We start from the raw sequence: 20,535 nt of genomic DNA, 5'->3' as shown, positions 1-20,535 counted from the left end.
TAAGAAACTAAAAATTGCTTCATTAAAAAAAAAGATTTTGCTCTACTGAGAATTTGTATGAAAATCATAAACCAAGAAGACAAGTCATGCCTCAAAAATGATGTCCATGTTACAGAAAAGTGCATATTAAGATCCAACAATGAACCACATATTTGATGCCAAATGAAACAAATTAGTTCTCCTGTTTTAAGTTCTGAAGCAGGTTCAGACAGACACACCAAGAAAAGCTCATTTTAACATCATGCGAACAGTATTAAGTGATATAGGAAACTAACCTGATTTTAGTTTCTCATCAACAGCCCAATCTAGTGCCCTTTGTGCCGGTTCCGTCAACGGAGGATGCTCAGGGCTAAAAAAGTACATATCTGATTTACCTAATAACTTGACAGTTTCCTCGCGCAACTTAAAAACAGTAATCCCATTTGCACGTAGAAACTTTGCTGTTTCACTTGTTCCTGAGAGAAAACATATCATCAGATGCGAAGCGGAGACAGTTCAGTCATGCAAATGCAGATCAGAATAGAGAATGTGCTCTTCCTCTGAAGCTTAATTTGCAAGTCATTCGATCATGAAGTGAGCATATTAAAGTATTTTTGGATTAAAAAAAGAAAGCTTTTAAGAGGTGACCTCAAACTGTTAGAGCAAGAGTCTATAAGGAAAAGCAGAGAAACCATAATTATTAAACCATATTTTCATTTATTCTCTTCTTTAAAATATCCTATCAGTTGGAAAATAGGATCTTACCGGAAAACTAACCTCGAAACTTAGTTATACGGTACCTTATTTTTTAATTTGGCAACTAGGTAAATCTAAGGGAAAAGTAAGATAGGTTTCTGCAGCACTTGAGCATACTTCTGACTTTAGGAGAATGGATGAGCTTCCAACCATGCCACCATATGTACTGCACCAGCGTCAAAACCAACATATGGGGTTAAGGTACGATATGTTATAACAACTGGTACAAGTATAGCTAGTCCCTACACTAAAAGCTGTCTCCATGCTATAATCCTTGGCATGCCTAAGAAAGCTTTGGCAACTGCTAGTACAAATACAGTTAAAACCAATAAATACCAATATTAAAAGTCAGCTATATGGATTTTTTCTGTCAATCAGCTCTGATGAGAGTAGCAATCTTCGTCAAACGATGACACAAAATTCCTCCTTTTGATTTCTCATACAATGTATTTAAATTGTCAATATCTCTGTCTGCACCAATAATCGAAGCAGCTTACTTCACCTGACTGGTGTAGCCATAGGTCTCGTTTGACCACCTTAAATTGTTTTCCTGCATTTCATCCTTGAAACAACTCCTGATCGTTCACAAATGTTGTTTTCAAGCTGACCAATAATCTGATTTTCAAGGATAATATGCTTTAGAACCACTTTATACACTTTTCCCCATAATTTAAGAGCACACTTTACCGAATAAGTAGAATTCTATACAGGAGATCACAACTGAACAAATGAAGCTTGTCCAGCAAGACAATTTGTGCATGCTAATTTAATGATAAAGCATTTCCAAAGAAAGATGACTGATTTAGACCCAAAATTGCAGTTAATTGACAAAGTGACAAAAGTTTTGCTTTCACTTATTTTCCTTATATCCAACATTGTGAATCTATATCCCACCAGATAGACAACTTGTATCTTTATCACCACTTGAAGTGTTGGTTATCTTTAGATCAGAGCATCACTAGGATTTATTGCATGACACCTTTTGCAGTTATAAAGACATTAAAAGTGAGCTTCTCCATTTTCATTTTGCAGTTCCAGTTGGGAAAAAAGAAGTCCAAAAACATCAAGTAGCCTAAAGTTAAAGGCAAAAGTAACAATAAAAAAGTTGGTGCAATTACTTAAATATTATTGTTTTATTTTGGATGTTTCATTTGATATTTATAAAAATAATACTACAAGTATATTAGAAGAAGAAACATATGCAATATCTACACCAAGATGAGGCATATGCTATCTATTTGGTGCAATATATTCCTCCGCAAATAAATCTGCTCAAACTGCAATTTATACAAGATTTTTCATAATGCATGAATCCATAAGGTATCACACCAAAATTTATGCTCAAAATACCTCAAAGGCTACTGATATATATCACTGTGATGGAGATTAAGCCAAAGAGGAGAGCCAGACGAAGCAATTTTGATAAGCATACAGTCTTTCGGGAAATAGGTGAGCAACTTTGAGCAAGAGGAATTTATGGATTCAGTTCTTTTCTTGTATTTGTTTGAAAATTGATACATTTATGTCTATAATATAGAATTCTTCATTTTATTTTCCTGTTGCATTGGTCACCGATGAGATTATTTTCAGCAAATCCCTCCCAATTTAAGAGAAGCTTGAAGGAATATCGTAATCAAAGCATGGTAGAACCAGCATCCCCAGTCACAGTAACCAGTAAACTGGTTATGCAACACGTTCTGTTTTGATAGGCTTTTCTCACTAGCTTGTTCTCAGAATTTTGAGCAAATCCCTCCGAACTTAAGAGAAGTTTCAAGGAATATTGTAATCAATGCATGGTAGAACCAGAATCCCAAGGCACGGTAACCAGTTAAAACTGGTTATGGTTCAACTTTGATGGGCTTTTCTCACTAGCTCGTTCTCAGAATTGTGTCATCTTCTCAGGTATGTAATACGTAGATAGTTCATCAAATGTAGTATAGAGCAAATTACCAAACAATTACTAAATCAAAGCAGATAACTTGTTACATCTAAAGAGATCCAACTGACCCTCGACCAAGATGCCCATGAGGAGGGCCTCCGTCCCCGTCTTGGGGTACTTGAGCTTCCGCGCCTCCAACTCCGCCATGCCGAAGGCCTTTATGGCCCTCAACGACCATCTGTCCCATTCATTACCACCTCCATTACTACCCAAAAACAAGCCTTATCAAGATCAAAACCACCCCCATCGCCTCAAGACAAGCAAAATCCACACAAGAAACAGAAACCCAAGAACCCCCTAAAGCAGCTTACCTGGGCAACTTCTCTGCCGACGCCCTCTCCGGCTTTCTGATCCAACGATGAACGAGAGAGCAAACAATCAAAAACGAATCCAAGTAAAGGAAATTGGGTGTGGGGATCTGAGAGGAGAGGCTTACGCGGTGGGGAGAATGGAGACGACGGAGGCTGCGGAGCGGAGGCTTGGCCTCGGGAAGAGCAGGGACGGGGCGACGGAGATGGGGATGGCGATAAGAAAACTCCGGAGGCGGACAGCGTGATGGCTGAGCGGCGGCGACAGGGAGGACATGGACTTGACGGGCGCGGACGAGCGGGATGAGGCGGTGGGGATGGGGAGGAAGGAGAGAATTCGAGCCGCCATTGCCCTATCGATCGCGGAGGAAGGGTGGGAAGGACTGATGTTTGCGTGGAGAGGATGGGATTGAGGTGTTAGAAGAGAGGCAATGTAATAATATGGTGCTATTGGATTCCATGGACGGAACCACATCACTTAACCCAACCGCTTCCTTCGCCTACTTCCGCTGCCACTTTCTATTACTTAGTTATTGAACAATGTATCGAAAAAAAATCCTCCCATATTTGGTTTTTAATCCAAGAATATATTTTTTAGATTTTGATCAAAAAATATATATATTTTAAAATAATAAATAATGATAATTATTCTTTGATTAGGTTCGACTTAGTTTTTTTAGATGAATCGAAGTAGACGAGTTACATTTAGTTATATTCGAATTACACTCGATCGCATATTTAACATAAAAATATATTATTTAAAATTTAATTATCTTAAATTTATATATTTTTTTAAAAAATAATATTAAACATATTAGCATCTCACCCTATTAATTTCAAAGAACTTTCGATAGATTAGATGAAAATTTAAATAGTTACACTCAAGTTATAATCGTGTTATACTCGAGTTATATTCGATCGTAGATTCAATAAAAAATATCATATTTTTTAAAATTAATTATTCTAAATTTATATAAAAATATAAAAAAAATGATACTAAATGTATTTATTTCACCTTAATAATTCTAGAGAAGTTTGGAAAGATTGGGTGAAAATTTAATGAGTCATACTTATTACCGATTTAACCTAAAAAAAATCCTATTTAAAATTTTACTTACTTTAAAATTATAAAAAATAAAAGAATACTAAATATCTTATAATCATGTGCTAGAAGTTTAAGACAAATTTGGATTAATTTGATAAAAATACCTTTGTTACACTCACGTTATACTCATTCATAAATTCAATAAAGTTCGACCGGATCTAAGACAAATCGATTCGATCCAAATCAAGTACATTGCCAATATTTTTTAAAAAGGATATCCCTGGGTAAAAACTGAATATAGAGGCTCCATCCAATAAAAGCGCATCACTAAGAGTATTTTTGGTAATTAAAATTTATCATAAAATAAACACTAAGTATAACTTTTGTTAGAATTATATTCTACTAAATATCTCAAAGTTTTAATAATTAATTATTCTAAAGTCATCTTAAAATAAAAACATTAATTTTAAAATATGTTAGTGATTAAATTTAATTTAGTTCAATTTTAAGTGTGACTCAGTCAATATAGGAAATAGGAAATGTATGATTTTACAATTAGTTTTATAATAAATTTAGGATAATTTTATATTAAAATTTAATTTTTTTTAATTTAATATATGCATAGAAGACCCGCCTACGATGATATTCACTTTTTGAATCCATAACCTTTTTTGCTATCATATTGTTTACCGAACTAAAACTCCCCGATAGCTCCAAATCATACCTTTGTATGACTTAGTCCCTCGCAGGACTAATTTCATGTGTGTCGTATTGTCTCGAACTATTCTACCATGATCCGTTGCACTATGTCACCTCCTAGTGATCTCTATTGCATTTTGTTCGTTGTGGGATAAACTTGGACTACGATTTCTCCATATGTGACCTTTGCCAACACATTGCAAGGCCTTTGTCACTTCTGATTGTTTGTGCTTCTTTGGCAATTGACATTTGTCCACCTGCTCTCAGACCGTACTCGGATGAAGCGTAGCTTTAGGACAGTCTATTGCCTAGTAGCTCTTGAAGTTCACCAACTTCACTAAAATTAATGTGCTATTATCTTAATCTTAGGCCTTTACATGACCCCACCCCTGGTACAATCTCCGTTACATACCACTTCCTTCACGATAACTCAAATGACAATATTATAGTGTATTCTTTAAAAGTAACTATCTCTATGTCCTCTACAAGTTGAGTCACCTTAGTTCATTTGTTAAATGATTCTTTAAGATAAGGTGCATATACCTCGAAGCTTCTATCACCTTTGATAATATATAGGATGAGTCCGCTCCATCAGAATAAGAGACCCATATAATGACATAAGTCGACTCTTGCCTCTATAAGAGTTCATATCCTTGACCTTTGTATAATAAAAGTTTTGTACGTTAGCTCCATATTTCATCTTCTATATTGACTCCTTTTATGTGGCTTGAGTACTTTATTAAATTCCACCTAAGTTATTTTTCCCATGGTTTGCATAGAGTTGATGGTAGCCCTCGTGCCCACCATTCCATGGCTCAGCTTTTCATTGAATTTGATTTTCACATCAGCTCCAAATGTACCTTTGTTTAGTATTGTCTTCGGTCGCTCTCCCACTTGATCTCGTAATGCATTTATCAACACGTTACCTTATGCGAAATCATACGATGACTCCTCACCTTTTGGTAGGTTTGTTAAGCTTTATGAGTTATTGTTTTCAGGTACACTTACTCACTTATGTTGTTCATTTCATATGATTGTCCATCTAGAGAACTGAGACTTGTCCTTCTTTGATATCTGTCTTGGAGCAATTTCTCATTTTACATCCTTCATTTTAGAAGTTTCGGAGACCATCATCCTCTTGGACCACTCCATCTTACTAAATATACTGTACACTATTGTGTCTCCATAAATGCACTTACTAAATTGTGACTCTTCGCTAATATAACCCTTGTTATACCCCTCAAGGCTTAACAATATATTGAATATGCTACACACTTTAGTCACCTACGAACGTATCCTTCCTATGTCCAAGAGAAAGTTTCAATACTCTATGATGCTGAGTTTTGGTTGCCTTAGGATGTTCATGAATATTTTATCGTTCGTATATAAGCCCTTGCATGAGTACCAGATTCTTTGAGTTAGTAATTCCCCTCACTTACATAACTATTTCGGTCACTGAGTAGCCCAATCTCACCTTGCACGATCTTATCCTTTGCCAAGCACATCGCTTGCCTTGAGCACCGTCAAGTTTGGTTACCAATGTTAAGTTGTAGCTTAAACTCTTTCATCCTAACTTTAATGCATTATATGTTCTTCCTAACTCATTTGTCCTTATGCTATCTCTCACATGAAGGGTTGGTCATTTGTCCTAGCTCATTTCTTAGAATGACTCATTTCCCTATAACTCAATGCCCGTTTCCCTCAAACGATTACACGTGTTGATTACCCTTAACGTAGCTCCATTAGGTCTCCTATGTTTTTATACTAAATATTTTTAAGTGCGCTTCTCCTTCTCTGATATTATATGTCATAGATTTAGCTGTCTTTGTCTAAGTCATGTAACACCCTTACGTATTAAGGAAAGCTCTTATGATCCCTTAATTACATACAAAAGAGAAAATGAATTAGAGAAAGTATTTAACCCAGAATTTATAAGCAATCATTTTCACAAACACTTTCGAATGGTTGTACAATAAAGTATCGAAGGTGATTCACTATATATCAAAGTCCCAATAAGCCTTCACATGACATTATCTATGTTTAAAAGCTTTAAACGATCATTAAAGTCAACTAAAATAGGATTATCAAATATAAACAAAATTGAAAGATATAAATATTATATCGAACACCCTATTTAAAATTTTATCCATATGCTCTAACAATTATTCTAACATTATCACTTTTATATCGTTATCTCTTAAACCTCGGAAGCATTGAGTGATTTTGAATAGAGTCATAGTTTTCGAAGATGTCTTATCATTCTAAAGTTCCTAACTGTATCCTTTGGATGTTTTATTTGGATGGTAAATTTATTTATCTTCTCTCATATTTCATTTTCCAATTATTTCCTCTTCATTTCAACATCAAAAATGACAACTTTGAATCACAGAACTCTAACACTCAATTGTGTAAACCACCAGAATCATGGATCCGGTTTTATTGAGCCAAAAAAGAACATGGAATTCGCCATTAAACCACTGACACGTAAGATATTAAAGAGTCATGGACTTTCGACTGAACACGTACCCCCCACACATTCATATATAACGAGTGAGTCCACTTCTCCCCTCCCCACCAATCCCACCCTTCCCTTTGACTACAATAACTCGTTTGCCATCGACGGGTGACCAAACGGCGTCCTCCTCCGCCCACCTCCCCCACTTGTTCCAGAAGGAGGGGAGAGAGGGTGGAGGAAGATCGAGTGGAGAGTGACAGAGGGAATTAGGGGGGGGGTTTGATGCCGAAGACATCGTCGTCGCCCTTGCCGACAATCACGCCCATGAACCCTAGCGTCAAACCCCAGCCACCCCGATCGGTCTCCCACCAAACCCTAACCCCCAATCCTCCTCCTCCTCCTCCTTCTGCCGCGGCGACGGTAGAGGACCACGTCGATTTCCTCCACTCCCCCTCCTTTCATCACCATCACTCCCTCCTCATGGACGACGGTGACGACGACGGCGGCTGCGGCCCCAGTCCCCGCCTCTCCGGAACCCTAGCTCCGTCCCAGTCCCCTTTCCCCTCACACCTCCTCCGCGACGATGACGAGGAGGACGAGGATCCCGACGAGGAGGACGACGTCGACCACGAGGAAGCGCTGATCGAAGACCAGAAGCCCCCTTCGACTGCTTCCACCCGTCCTCTCGGTTCTTCTCTGGACGAAGCAACCGCCGCCGCCTTTTCCCCGGCCTTGCCTCGCATCGACCCGACCCCCCACGTCTCCTCCCAGTTCTACACTTTTAACCGGGAGTCCCACGCCCTGATGGTGCACTGCATCCTCGAGGGCCGGCTCGCGACCCCCGACGAGATCTTCAGCGCCACTCCCCCGTCCGTGCTCAACTCGTGGCGCTCCGTCTGGAAGGACCGGAACGAGGACACGGCGTACCTCACCGCGTGGAAGCGCATCCAGGACAAGCTCCACGCCCATATGGATGGTTCCCTACCCGCACTCTTCTTCAAGAATAACCCGGCGCAGCGGGTCTCGCACGTCGACCAGTGGCAGGAGATCGTCACCGCCGCCCACGCGGACCCTGACCTGCTGCGGCACCTCGGGCTAAAGGAGACCGTCGACCGGATTAAGCAGTCCTGGACAGTTGGTGCCAAGTTCTATGGCATCCCAGAATCTTTCATCCGCGTTTGTGTAGCGTCCTGCACGATCTGCTCGTCCGCGTCTTCCTCACTCACGTCCCCTGGGGGCAGTAACCTCTCACGTTCCAAAAGGCGGCGTTTTGAGTACACCGACTCCTTCGAAGTGCCCGCCAAGGACGTGCAGCGCTGTCTCCAGCAGCTTGCGGCCAAGTACAAGGTGGTGCTTTGCATCCGCCAGAAGTATATAAGGTACAAACCTTTCATGGCTGAAGTGAAGGACTATGCATGCCACCGAGCAGGCGAGCCGTCATCGGCCACTGCTTCAGCCAAGAAAGCCAGACTGTTGAAGAGGGAGCCATACCAGTCGAAGCGATGTGGTTGTGGGTTCCGCATAAGGGCGATTGTTCCCATAATGAACTACAATGATAAGGACAAGACTTTTGTATATCAGGAGGAGGGCACTGCTATATTCAAGCTATATGCAATTCATACTGGTCATGAACCTGGCCCACTTGATGGGAATGCTAGGATCATCCACCGGGTGGTTGGGAACAAGGGGGCTTTTGATTTCGATCCAGAGATATATGGCGTTAGGGAGGATATGGAGCCTGAATCATTCGTTGGCCTTATGGGGAACGATGACAAAGGGGATTTACATCGCATGGTTCTGCAGCAGGTCCAGGAGCTCAAGGTTGAGACAGTTTTGTTGGAAGGGAGAATTGCAAAAACGAGTCCGGAGATGTTGGGCTCACTGTCACATGAGTTGTCCAATATCTTGCACAGGTTCAAGAGGCTTCAAGGTGGGGTGCAACAGTCAGATGAGACATTCGTGGTAGGTGATGACGAGGTCACACAATGGAGAGACGAGAGTAATCACCATCTTGATAGACATGGTAGTGTTTTCAACAAGGACACTGAGATGATTGAGGAAGAGGATACAGATTTTGGTTCTGATCTTGTAGCCATTGTGCCATGGGATAGGATGGCAGCCGACTGCCAGGACAGGAAGATGCTTATGAGGGATAGCTTGAAGTCTGATAAGTGGATGTTGAAGGAAGACTGCAGTGATTTTGATGAGAAGATAATTCTCAATTGTGGCGAAGACGAGGACTCCAAGCTGATAAAACCCTTGAGTGATCGAAGTCCTGTAACGATGCAGGTGGTGGATGGTTTTTATGCCGACAGCGCCAAGTGGTATGATTCACCAGGTGGCTTGGATCCGAGTAGAGATTCCTGAGAGGGTGGTTTTAGGCATGGAGGAATTGTGTGAAGCGAGGGTTTGCTTGTTTTTCCCTTAATCAGAGATGGAAGGAAAGGACTTGTAAATTCTGTATACTAAAAGTTGGGGACCACCATTTTACTATTAGGAGTAAGTTTTAGGTGGATATTCCCTGCAGTTTCCTTGTTCATCAAATACACAGGTCGCCTTTATCAGTTAAAACATTCTTAGTGGTCTAACATCTGTCGTGTTCCATGATGGAACATTTGCCTATCATTTATCTTTCGAGTTGTTTCTTTTTCCTCTTATGTATATATCTAAGAATGGTTGATTGGCACTAGATGCTTTATGTCATATCCAAATTACTATCATAACAAGTCCAGAATGGCATTTGATTGTCATAATATCAATTTCTTGACTGCATGGTTTTCAACGAAATCTTAGTCATGTAGATAAGTGTGGAAATTGGTTTAGTTTGTGGTCCTAAATGTTGTGGACATCTACTGGTTGCTTTATCTAAGCATTCGGACAACCTGTAATAGTGATTTTTGGAATACAATTCTAAAGGTAACTAGGATGCTCCTTTGATTCTTTCATCAAATATTCTGTCATTCACATTTTTATATTTTTCCAGTTGTCATGTGTGTTTTTAAAAAAACTCAGCCACTTGTTGTGTGGCAGATTCTTTTACGATGCCCTAATTCGTATCAATTTGTTTTCTGATGTTGCAGGCTTCTGTTTAGTTTAACTTCCATGGTACTTCTCTATACGTTGTCTTGTTCAATTCAAAAAGAAGTAGGATCCATCAATTTCGGGTACTTTCTTCTGATCTTTATCTTATATTTTTGTGAGCTAGGATCAAGGTGTTGTGTGCAATGGCAACCAATGCAGGCATGTCGAGTCATGTGCCACAGCTACAGGCCAATTATGGTACACATGATTGCATGCATTATCCATGCTGTGCACATCACCTTATTGAGATCAATCTCGAGGTCATATTTGTTACCCAGATTTATCTCTTTAGTTTCACACTTTCCTCTGCTAGTTGTATCCAAGAATTGTCATATCATGGCATATGGGCATGCTGATACCTTTTTGGCATGGTATGATGTCAATATCCTTTTAGCACAATGACAGCAACACCTTTCTGGCGTAGCTCAGTACTGATCTTTGCTGGTTGTATATGTATGCTTATATATCAGCCAACTTTTGCCAAAAAATTTGCTTAGCCTTGTGTCAGCACTCAGTTGTAATTCAACATAGACATGCTAATATCCTTTTGGCACAACATGTGCTGACTCATGCCAACAAACACAATCCTTACTTGCATCATGCCTTTTATATTGGTTTGATTATGCCTTTAGAAAACTTGGCATGCTCAGATTCATGGTTAGTGTTTCTTTGTGTTGGTTTCATTGTGCCCTCGAAGCTTGTTCAGACCAGAAACGTCAATTGGTATTGTCTCTTGAATGATGGGATACCACATAGCGTAGCAGTAAGCACTTTGTTAGGTACTGATGTCATGTCTGTTTATCTTATTGCATTCACGCAATGTTTCTTAACTTGCTTAAACATGATGCTTTTTTCATTTCATTTGTAAAACTTAACACTAAGATTGGGTCTTGTAACACGTTGGCTTGTGTCAAGTTGGACCCATGAAGTCTGAACATGAAATTATTCTAACAGGATTGAAGTTGTGGAATCCACCATAGAAAAGGAGAAAACATTATACTTAATTTATAAATAATCCAGAATGTCAGTTTAGTATTCTTCCTATTCATGAAGACTTATTCTCTTGTTATGGGCTAAAGATTGCAAACTCTACAAGGAGAACAATAACAATATATTTCAAAGTCCATTAAAAAAAGGAACATGATAACAAGCAAAATATATTTTTCCACAAAAAATTTTCTCGACCAATGAGCTTTATGTAAGCTTATGGTACAAAATAACTCAAAAGGCATCATTTTTTTTTGTACCACTTCTAACCCACTCTTTTTAGGCTTCCTCTACCTTGGCGTTAGTCTTCTAAATTGAATTAGTTAGCTTTGCTGAGCATTTTTTGCTTTCTTTTGGCGCATCCAGGCTATATTTTACAATCTTCACTTTTTTAAAAATGAATGTTACTTTTATCTGTTATTCGATATCCACGTTGACAGCTTATTTTTGTTACACTATCTTTCCATATATGTTTCCGGTTGCCCAACACTTTGTTCAATAAAACATAATTGATCTTGTTTCTGTCTTTTGAATAATTTCTTCCAATTTGTGAAGCAATAGTTAACAGCATGGTGACATCACACTTCCGATGTACCATTTAATTTTAACTACCGGATTTAATTCAGCAGTATCTTCTTTGATCTCAATATGTTGTTGATTGACAAGAAGATGCAAGATTTCTGTTGAAAATTTGAATTTATCTACCTTGATTGCACCATCTTTTCCTATGATCATGGTGCCAGTTGTTTTAATATATTTGGTCTTGGTCTGATTTATTGTAAAGTGTTCTAAAGTTTGTCTCCTTGTATCTTTAATAAGATTTTTATCTCTTATATAATCTCAGCCTCTCAATAACAAACAATGTTGTCTTAAAATAAGATATACCTTGAAACTTGAGTTTGAGTATATATACTGAATCCATCTGTTACGAACACATAGGGCTAACGATTATTATAACTTAAAATTGGCTTATAGTTGACGTATGTTTGACGAATGCTAATTATTTATATTGAGATGAGTACACTATCTAATGCATCTACTTTAAGCTTAGATTTGGTCAAATATGTCTGGTGTGATGCCGAACAAACAGAAAACATATGATTGCATAAATGGCTAAGTTTGCACCTACTGGCAGTTAAGAACAACATAAGTACACATTGCAAACAAATTGAGGACATGATGTTCCTGAGGAGCACCTTGTAAAGTTGAGTTTACAGAACAACCCATACGGGTCAACTTTAATATACACAAACCAGACCTCTCTTTTTAATTGCCCCTTCTATCATCCTCTCTTCTCTCCTTATTACCATCCTCTCTTGTTTTTTTTTCTCTTTTATTGTCATCCTCTATTCTTTAGCTTTCACCCTTCATTTGTCTCTCTCATTACTTCAATTTCTCTCACTTTTGCTGTTGTACTTTCTGATGCCACTCCCTTTCTATCATTCTTTTTTCTTCTCTTATCACCTAACTTCACGCTGTTGCTGACAGCCTGACCTGCCTTTTAGTGTCCAGCTTATTGGAGTTGATATTTCTATCTTTTAATAACCAGATTAATCAAATTCATTCTATAACAAAGAGGCACTTCACAACTATATTTTTGTTATAAAATAAATATTTTATTATTTTTTATACAAACATATTTTATTGCTAGATCCACTGGTCCAACCAGTGAACTGGTGACCTGAGGTTAGGTTGGTCTGATGTCCAGTGGAGGTTTGGTAATTATGGTTAGAATTATCTCAATGAGCCAGTTATGAGGCTGAATGTGCCTATTATAAATTATTGATTAACATTATTGATATTTATGCAGATATAACAACATGGTGTTAATTTAGTGGCGGGAGACTAAACTATCCCAAAACCCTCCCTTCTAGCCCCAGGCAAGGGCTGTTTGTTTGTTTTTCTTTTATGTTTGGATGTATGGCCATTCATATATACAGTCACTATTTTAGATGGAGTTTAGAGTCATACCTTAGGTTGTATACTTATTTTTGAATTATGTTTTTGTTATAGATACCACTGGGAGAGTTTATAAATGGTTCATGTTAAGAGAATTTTATTGGTGTCTTTATATGATCCAAAGTTATCTTATTTTACAATGTATATGGAATACTGTAAGCCCTTAAGGGCTACATCTTGGTATTGATTATTTTATTGTTGCAATTTTATGATAGTTTAATAACTGAACTCTCTGTTTTTCTTATACATTTGGGCGACCAATTCTACTTTTCATCTAAGTGTACCTTAATAGCAGGGACATATCCTTTAAACTGATATCAAAGCAGGTAGGTGTTTTACAATAATCCTCTGCAATGCCTACACCGTTATTCCATGACTTTATGAAGATCTATGTGAGAACCCTATCATATTTTATTTTATATCTGATGCTGCTAAATGCCCTACAATCTGTATGTGATTTTAGGTTCCCCCCATATTAGAAGGAAGAAATCTCGATAATGTATTGAAAAATACAGTGCCTTATAATAGCAGTTAACAACTTAATCAACATTTCACTTGCAGATCTTCAGCAGATGGCTTGTCCCATTTATTGATTATGTTTATTCTTATTGACCAATAATAATTCCGCTGGATAACATTGAGAATTGTGACTGACTTGGTTGTATCATATGCAACAACAAATATCATTAGGTCCATCTCATGGAATGGGACCTGCTATCCTTAGAAGGGAGCCTTGGTTTCACTGTGGTTTTCCTGTAAGCAACACATGATAAAATTCAAACCTTGCTGGTGGGTTTCGGTTAAGAACTAATGCCATTGTGTCTGGATGCTTGTTTTCTGGTGGTCAGATTTCAGTTTTTTGAACTCTATTACTCACATAGAATATTTTTCTCCCTTGTGGATCTGGAAGGGGCTTCCACTTATTAGGTAAATTGTGTTAAGAAGTGTCCAATGAAGATAATGATTTTGCCTTTTTTTGTCTCAAGCTTGTAAATGATAGGTAGTAGTGGTATAATTTCTTCTACAATGGCAGCATATGGGAGGTTTGAATAAATTGTTCAAGGTTACTGCCCCAGGGCCACAGCAGAACATGACCTAATGTGGCAGCAAGAATGATGCTCTTTCCATTCTACAAAATCATGTGCTTTTGGATGTGGAGACTATCCTTTCAAGGTGAATCCTATTACTGTTCTGTTACACAAAGAGTGATGCTTGTCTGGGTCATGCACATATTTGTGATCTTTGTTAGTATAACTTGTACATGTTGGTTTGGTGTATGAGGGTTTGTGTGGTCCTTCGTGAAAGATTGGTTGAAGTACCTTCCCCCTTTATGCAGGACATTTTATGAGCTTGGGATGTATTAGTTTGCAGTATCTGGCTTCTCTGCTATTTGTTGAAATTTTTCATTAATTTCACTTTTCATAATGGATATTTCACTTGGTTTTCATTGTGGAACAGGGTCAAGGATTTTGCAATTATAAGCGGTACTTAGTTGCTGAACATGCAAAAGCTGGTTCGGAACTGCAACCATTTCGTTTTTCATGAGTTACCTCTGTGAGGCTTCTGATTATTATTTTATTTCATTGGTTCTTGGCAATTTTAGTCTGGCTGACGAGCACCGCCTAATGCTGGGAAGGACAACTATTTGTGAGGCATTCTTGGATATCTAAGGATATGGTTAAATTACAGTTCAAAATTTTTTTACTTATTTAGATTTCGCGGTCATGTGCCTATACAGACTCAACAGAGTGAAGCTGAGGACTAGATGAATTGATCTGGAGTAGACTCTGCAGGAACCCGGCATAGATCTCCCCTAATGCTGGGAAGGACAAAAGTTATTTGTGAAGCATTCTTGGATGTCTCAAGTTAAGGTTAAATTACTGTTTGAGTAATTTACTTGAGATTTTGTAGTCATGTGCTGTACTGGCTCAACAAAGTGAGGCTTAGGACTAGATGCATTGATTTGGAGTATAGTCTGTAGGAACCCTTCTCAAAATGAATTGATTTTCGAAACAAGGATTTGAATTTTGTGTCAGATATTAAGCTTATACTGTACATGCTCAATTGGATTTTGTCTGCCTTGACTATGACTCTGATAAAATGATAATTGTCTGTCTCATGGCAGGTTATATAAATGGGCGGAGTACGTTGTAAAGTTGCAACTCTTGCACCGGTGGCTTGACTGGTGAGACCAGTTCATGGGGCATTCAAATGCAAGGAATCGGAAAAGCTTCTACAGGTGCGGACAAGCTTTTTATGCATAGAGGTGTCGATAGAATGATGCTTGCTAATCAATATCCTTTTAGGTTTGGTCTGATTTGACTAATCGATTGATCCTATATAATGTGAGATACGATGATCTGATCGGCCAGTTGGCCACATATGGTTATGTGCTCAGTATATCTTTTTCTTATCTGTCAATTGTACTATATCAAAAATTACTCGTAGTGAGTGATAAGATTCTTCAAGAAAGCCTTATCAATTGTACAATATCTAACTTTGCTCGTGGTGATGAGGTTGCTTTAAGAAAGCTTGTTGAGGACGGACAAGGTGAAGTTAGATCATTCAACTTGTTGGTGAAGGTGACATCACAATCATGGTCGAGATCACAGTATGAAGTTTGATGCCAATAAGATCTCCCAAGGAGTGAGAGCTGCCACAAATAGGCACTATCTCTTGCAAATGGAAAAAAGGTGTGTTTAGTGGGAAGGTATATCTGACCATGCTCCAATGAATGACACATGAAAAGGTAAAAGAAAACGAAGGCCCCACATAAAAGAGTGCATGACAAGGTAGGAATTGATGCAGTTCTCTCTAGGGTAATTGCTGACCTATCCCCTCCAAAAAAATCAAAAGAAGCATCATCAGCTGGTGGTGCTGGTTTCGGTTTATTTTCAGATCACTGCAGTATCTTTGCTCATCATCAAATGGTTGTTGTTGCTGAAGCAAACATAGGGACCAAAGTATGACTTGATTGTTTTCATAACCCTTTCTTTTTCTTTTTTAGGGGAATTATGCAATGTATCCCGTATCTTATGGACCAAACTCTAAAGAACTGGTACTCGATGTAGGTTGGATTGTCATCCCTTGTTAAAGACACAACTTATATTATGAATTGAAATGAAAAATCTTGTCCTTGTGTGCAGTTGTTGATCGACTGCATGTTTCCTGGTTATTTCCTGTCAAATGAGGAGCAGCAGCCAATCATTCTCAATTGGAGAACCCGACGAAGCAATGTATAAAGCTGCAGCAACATCTCCGAAGCTTCCACGCTCTCATCCTCACGTCCAGGTTTTTGGCTTCTCCTCTCTCGATTCGTTTGGTTTATATCGTCTAGCTAGCTTCGCTGCAGCTACAGCTGCAGCATCATCTCTGAATCCCTTGTCGGTACATCTCATGAAGATCGACAGCATCCAAAGGTATGCGCACTTTTGTTGCTATTGTTTTCTGCCATCTTCCCATTTCCATCATGGTTGCTCCGTCCTCCTGTCTTTGGGATAAAGACAACATGTTCGATGGAATGTATCTACGACCAAGAAATCATTCACTTGGTCACATGATGTTGATTAAGCAACATCGGATGGTGTTCATCGTCAAAGTTCAAACTCAATACATAAATAGGATTCTCAAGTATCTTTTAATTGGATTCGATGCAGAGTTGGGATCCCAATGGATGAGATCTTGTCTTTCGGGTAGGGTGGCATTGATGGGTTCCTTTCGAAGGTGCTACCCACAGCCTGCTCTTAATGGAGTATGAAGAGAATTAAACGTGGTTGAGTTCGATGCAGTCGTGTCACCTGCGGAGAGATCAACCCAATTATCTTAAGTTCTTCTAATGAATCGATCTTACATCTCTGACGGCGCCACATGACGGCAGCGCCCCCTGGTCGACACGTGGTTTGTGCCTCTGGAGGCCGAGCCACGCCGCGACGCGTCGCGTCGTCAGAGCCGTACGTTACGGGCACCGGTCCATCAACCGTCCATCCCACGCCGTGTAACGCGGCATGGGTTTGGTCCTCCACAAGACGCCATTAATTGTCCGCGAAGGGACGCGTGGCGGCATCGCAGGAGCTCCTCTCATCATCATCCTGATCATCACGACCATTAAAGCTTGTTAAACAGAGAGCGACTCGAAGGTGGGGGAAGGAGGTCGGGCGGCAATGGCATCGGCAGCGGTCGCGGAGGACGAGAAGAACAGGTGGTTTAGTTAGTTAGTTAATGAAGGAGGAAGGTGGGCATAATTATAGCGTGCGGCGGAAGGAAAGGGTTGTTGGGCCCACCCGCCCACGTGCGTATGTTGTGAGCGGGAGGGAAGAGGGTCAGATGCGCCGGAAGGTGGTTAGTTGGCCCGGTCGGGTTAGGATTTGGCGAGTAGGTCGAGGAGTCCCGAGCCCGACGCACAAGCCCTTTTGATGGCTCCTCTCCCTCTCTCCGGGAACAAGACATCTTGGGATCGAGTTCCGATATATGTTAACGAGGCATCCCATGGAACAGAGGATACTGAGAGAGGGGAACGGGCCGGCGACTTCTTTGCCTCTGATTCCTTACGAGGTTTCTTCTTGTTGATATCGCCTGCTTTGGTCCCGCTTTGCATTATAAGATACATAGTTTGTGCCGACTTGTGCGGTGTGTTGTTGAGTTTGTAGTCGATCCAGGGAGGAGGAAGGATGGAGGAGTTAGCGGCGTCTTTGGACGAGTATGACAAGTTGGTCATCCGAATGAACACCCCCAGGCGAGTCCTCTCTCTGTCTCTGTTGATCTATATGTTCTTGCTCTGTTTCATCTTGATCTGGTGGTTGTCTTCTTCAATTCTTCCTTCCGTAAGTGTTGGCCTCTTTGGCTGCCTGCCTTTGCTTGGGTTTGTCTTGTTCTTCGTGTCGAATTCGACGCTGTTCTCTGTTCCTAGTGTTTCCGAGTTGGTCACCTTTACCAGTTTAATTCATCTGTGTGATTGGCGGTTGTTGCCGTGGCGAGCAGAGTGGTGGTGGACAATGCCGTGTGCCCCACAGCGACGCTGGTGAAGGTGGACAGCGCTCGGGAGCACGGCATCCTGTTGGAGGCCGTGCGCGTCCTCGCCGACCTCGACCTAGCCGTCCGCAAGGCCTACATCTCCTCCGACGGCCGCTGGTTCATGAACGTCTTCCACGTCACCGACCGCTGTGGCCGCAAGCTCGCCGACCGATCCCTTACCTCCCACCTCGAGCGCTCCCTGTGTGCCTCCCGCCCCGGTGACGACACACAGCCCCCCGCTCTCCTTACGGAGCCTGCCGGCCTCGAAGTCCACGGCCTCACGACTCTCGAACTCGCCGGCGCCGACCGCCCGGGCCTTCTCTCCGAGGTCTTCGCCGTGCTCCGCGACGTCGAGTGCGACGTGGTGGCGGCCAAGGTGTGGACCCACAACGGCCGCGTCGCGTCCCTCATCACCGTCAGGGAGGGCCGCCCCGGCTCGCCCACCGACGCCGACGCCGACGCCACGCTCCGCGCCCGTCGCGTCGAGGCGCGACTCGGGAACGTCCTCAGGGGCGACCACGCCGTCCGCGGCGCGAGGAACGCCACCGCGGTTGCGTCGTCGTCCGCCTCGGCGGCCCATTCCGACCGCCGGATGCACCAGCTGATGTTCGCCGACCGCGACTACGAGCAGACCACCCCCGGCGTCTCTACGCCGGCGCGGTCGGTGGTCTCGGTGCAGAACTGGGTGAACCGCGGGTACTCCATCGTCAACGTCGAGTGCCGCGACCAGCCGAAGCTCCTTTTCGACGTGATATGCACGTTGACGGACATGGAGTACGTCGTCTTCCACGGCATCATCGACACCGACGGCGACAGGGCTCGCCAGGTAAAATCCGTCAGAATTTTCCGTCAAGGCCTCCATTTTGTATCGATCTTTGTGCTCAAACCATCTCTTTCTTTCTTTGAATCGATCAATCCAGGAGTTCTACATAAGGCATTTGGACGGAACTCCGATCAATTCGGAAGCGGAGCGACAGCGAGTGATCCAGTGCTTGCAAGCCGCCATTGATCGCAGAGCATGCGAAGTACGTTTCTTTTAGGATCAAATGTGAAGCAGGTTTGTCCGAATTGGTGCTCATGTTGCGCATGCTATACTTGTTTCTGCAGGGAGCGATGCTGGAGTTGTGCACAGCGGATCGAAGAGGTCTGCTCGCGGACGTGACGCAGACGTTCCGCGAGCACGGGCTATCCGTGACGAGAGCGGAGGTGACCACCAAGGCCGGAATTGCCATGGACGTGTTCTACGTGGCCGACACGGCCGGCCACGCCGTCGACCAGAGGACGGTCGACGCTATCACGGAACGTGTCGGCGTGGAGAGCCTAAAATTGAGTGAGGAGCGACGGCCGTGGTGCCACCAGAAGTGGCCCACCACCGAGGAGGACAGAGTAGCCAATGGTGGTGGTGGTGGTGGGGTTGGGCTGTTCTACCTTGGGAGCATAGTGAAGAGGAACCTCTACAACCTGGGCCTCATCAGATCCTGCTCTTTGCAGGGAGCCCATAGCACGTAGGGGGTTTGCATGTGTTCTCGCCGCGTAGTATGTCTGATCTGGACCTGAGTCTGCACATAAAAGAAATGGGGGCATCGGAGAAGGAAAGGACATCAGATTGCTTCTCCACAGTGGAGATCATAGGTCCCCACATCACCCGCCCCACCTCATTGAATTGCCATTGTCGTGGATAGGGGATAGCTGAGAATGTAGAAGAGAAGAAAGAGTAGAATGGTTGGTAGAAACAGCCCCACAAAGAAAAAAAGAGAAAAGGTTGGGGGCTTTTAGGGTGTTGGTAGGGTTTGAATTGGGGCTTGTGATGGCTATTTGACAGGTAGGTGGTGGTGGTGGAAACTTCAGCTGCCAGCTATTGTGGAAGAAAGGGTGTGACTATTTATATGTATAGTCATTGTACACAAGAAAACAACTTGATGTTAGTACTAATGTTGGGGGGTGTTTCAACCTGTTTGCTCTCTACTTAGCTTTCTTACTCGAAGAGGATCTCACCTGCACCTTCTGGGTTTCCCCCACCAAGATCCACCTGCTACTCCATTAAAGTATGTTTTGGGAGCTCATCTCACCAACTTAGTCCAATGGAACAACTCACCAGCGGCGAGAATGACAGGCTCTGCAGACCAGTCGTAAGGCATGAGAACGTGCCTCATAGTTAAAATGTGGAGCTTCTCGGGGGACCATAAACGACGTGACTTCAATACTATCCATCGCAAGAACAAACAGGAAGACAATTATCTTACTATTTTTCAGATACTGTCCATTACACAAACGATGTAATTAATGAGGATTACCTAAAAGCAAAAATTAGGTCTAA

At 41.6% G+C, this 20,535-nt stretch overlaps 2 protein-coding genes across 8 annotated transcripts in view; one reads left to right on the top strand and one right to left on the bottom strand.

Moving 5' to 3' along the window:
- Positions 1 to 3,418, bottom strand: part of LOC135596738 (ATP-dependent Clp protease ATP-binding subunit CLPT1, chloroplastic-like) — a 4,820-nt gene extending 1,402 nt beyond the window's left edge. For 2 of the 6 annotated variants that reach the window (XM_065088839.1, XM_065088842.1), the window contains exons 1-4: positions 3,111 to 3,416; positions 2,986 to 3,021; positions 2,743 to 2,879; positions 276 to 455 (exon numbers count right to left, since the gene is read on the bottom strand). In XM_065088839.1, coding sequence (XP_064944911.1) covers positions 276 to 455; positions 2,743 to 2,879; positions 2,986 to 3,021; positions 3,111 to 3,331 — 574 coding nt within the window. In that variant the 5' untranslated portion in view covers positions 3,332 to 3,416. Of the gene's footprint in view, positions 1 to 275; positions 456 to 2,742; positions 2,880 to 2,985; positions 3,022 to 3,110 lie in introns of all 6 variants that reach the window. The other 4 variants (XM_065088841.1, XM_065088843.1, XM_065088840.1 and 1 more) reach the window with 4 other exon arrangements.
- Positions 3,419 to 7,307: 3,889 nt separating this feature from the next.
- Positions 7,308 to 20,202, top strand: LOC135596737 (ACT domain-containing protein ACR8-like). 2 transcript variants are annotated; one of them, XM_065088838.1, is made up of 11 exons: positions 9,542 to 9,680; positions 10,262 to 14,381; positions 14,667 to 14,721; positions 14,812 to 14,855; positions 14,947 to 15,079; positions 15,334 to 16,275; positions 16,355 to 17,759; positions 17,855 to 17,940; positions 18,186 to 19,044; positions 19,139 to 19,243; positions 19,326 to 20,202. In XM_065088838.1, exons 7-11 carry the CDS (start codon positions 17,676 to 17,678, stop codon positions 19,725 to 19,727), a joined length of 1,536 nt encoding a protein of 511 aa, XP_064944910.1. In that variant the 5' UTR covers positions 9,542 to 9,680; positions 10,262 to 14,381; positions 14,667 to 14,721; positions 14,812 to 14,855; positions 14,947 to 15,079; positions 15,334 to 16,275; positions 16,355 to 17,675; the 3' UTR covers positions 19,728 to 20,202. The 2 variants fall into 2 exon arrangements, 1 of the variants encoding a protein (XP_064944910.1); XR_010481022.1 differs by lacking the exons at positions 17,855 to 17,940; positions 18,186 to 19,044; positions 19,139 to 19,243; positions 19,326 to 20,202 and having other exon boundaries at positions 7,308 to 9,680; positions 16,355 to 16,838.
- The last annotated feature ends 333 nt before the right edge of the window (positions 20,203 to 20,535 follow it).

This window comes from Musa acuminata, chromosome BXJ1-11 (genome assembly GCF_036884655.1).
Source record: "Musa acuminata AAA Group cultivar baxijiao chromosome BXJ1-11, Cavendish_Baxijiao_AAA, whole genome shotgun sequence".
Classification (NCBI taxonomy): Eukaryota; Viridiplantae; Streptophyta; class Magnoliopsida; order Zingiberales; family Musaceae; genus Musa; species Musa acuminata.
This window is presented reverse-complemented; position numbering and strand designations above follow the sequence as displayed.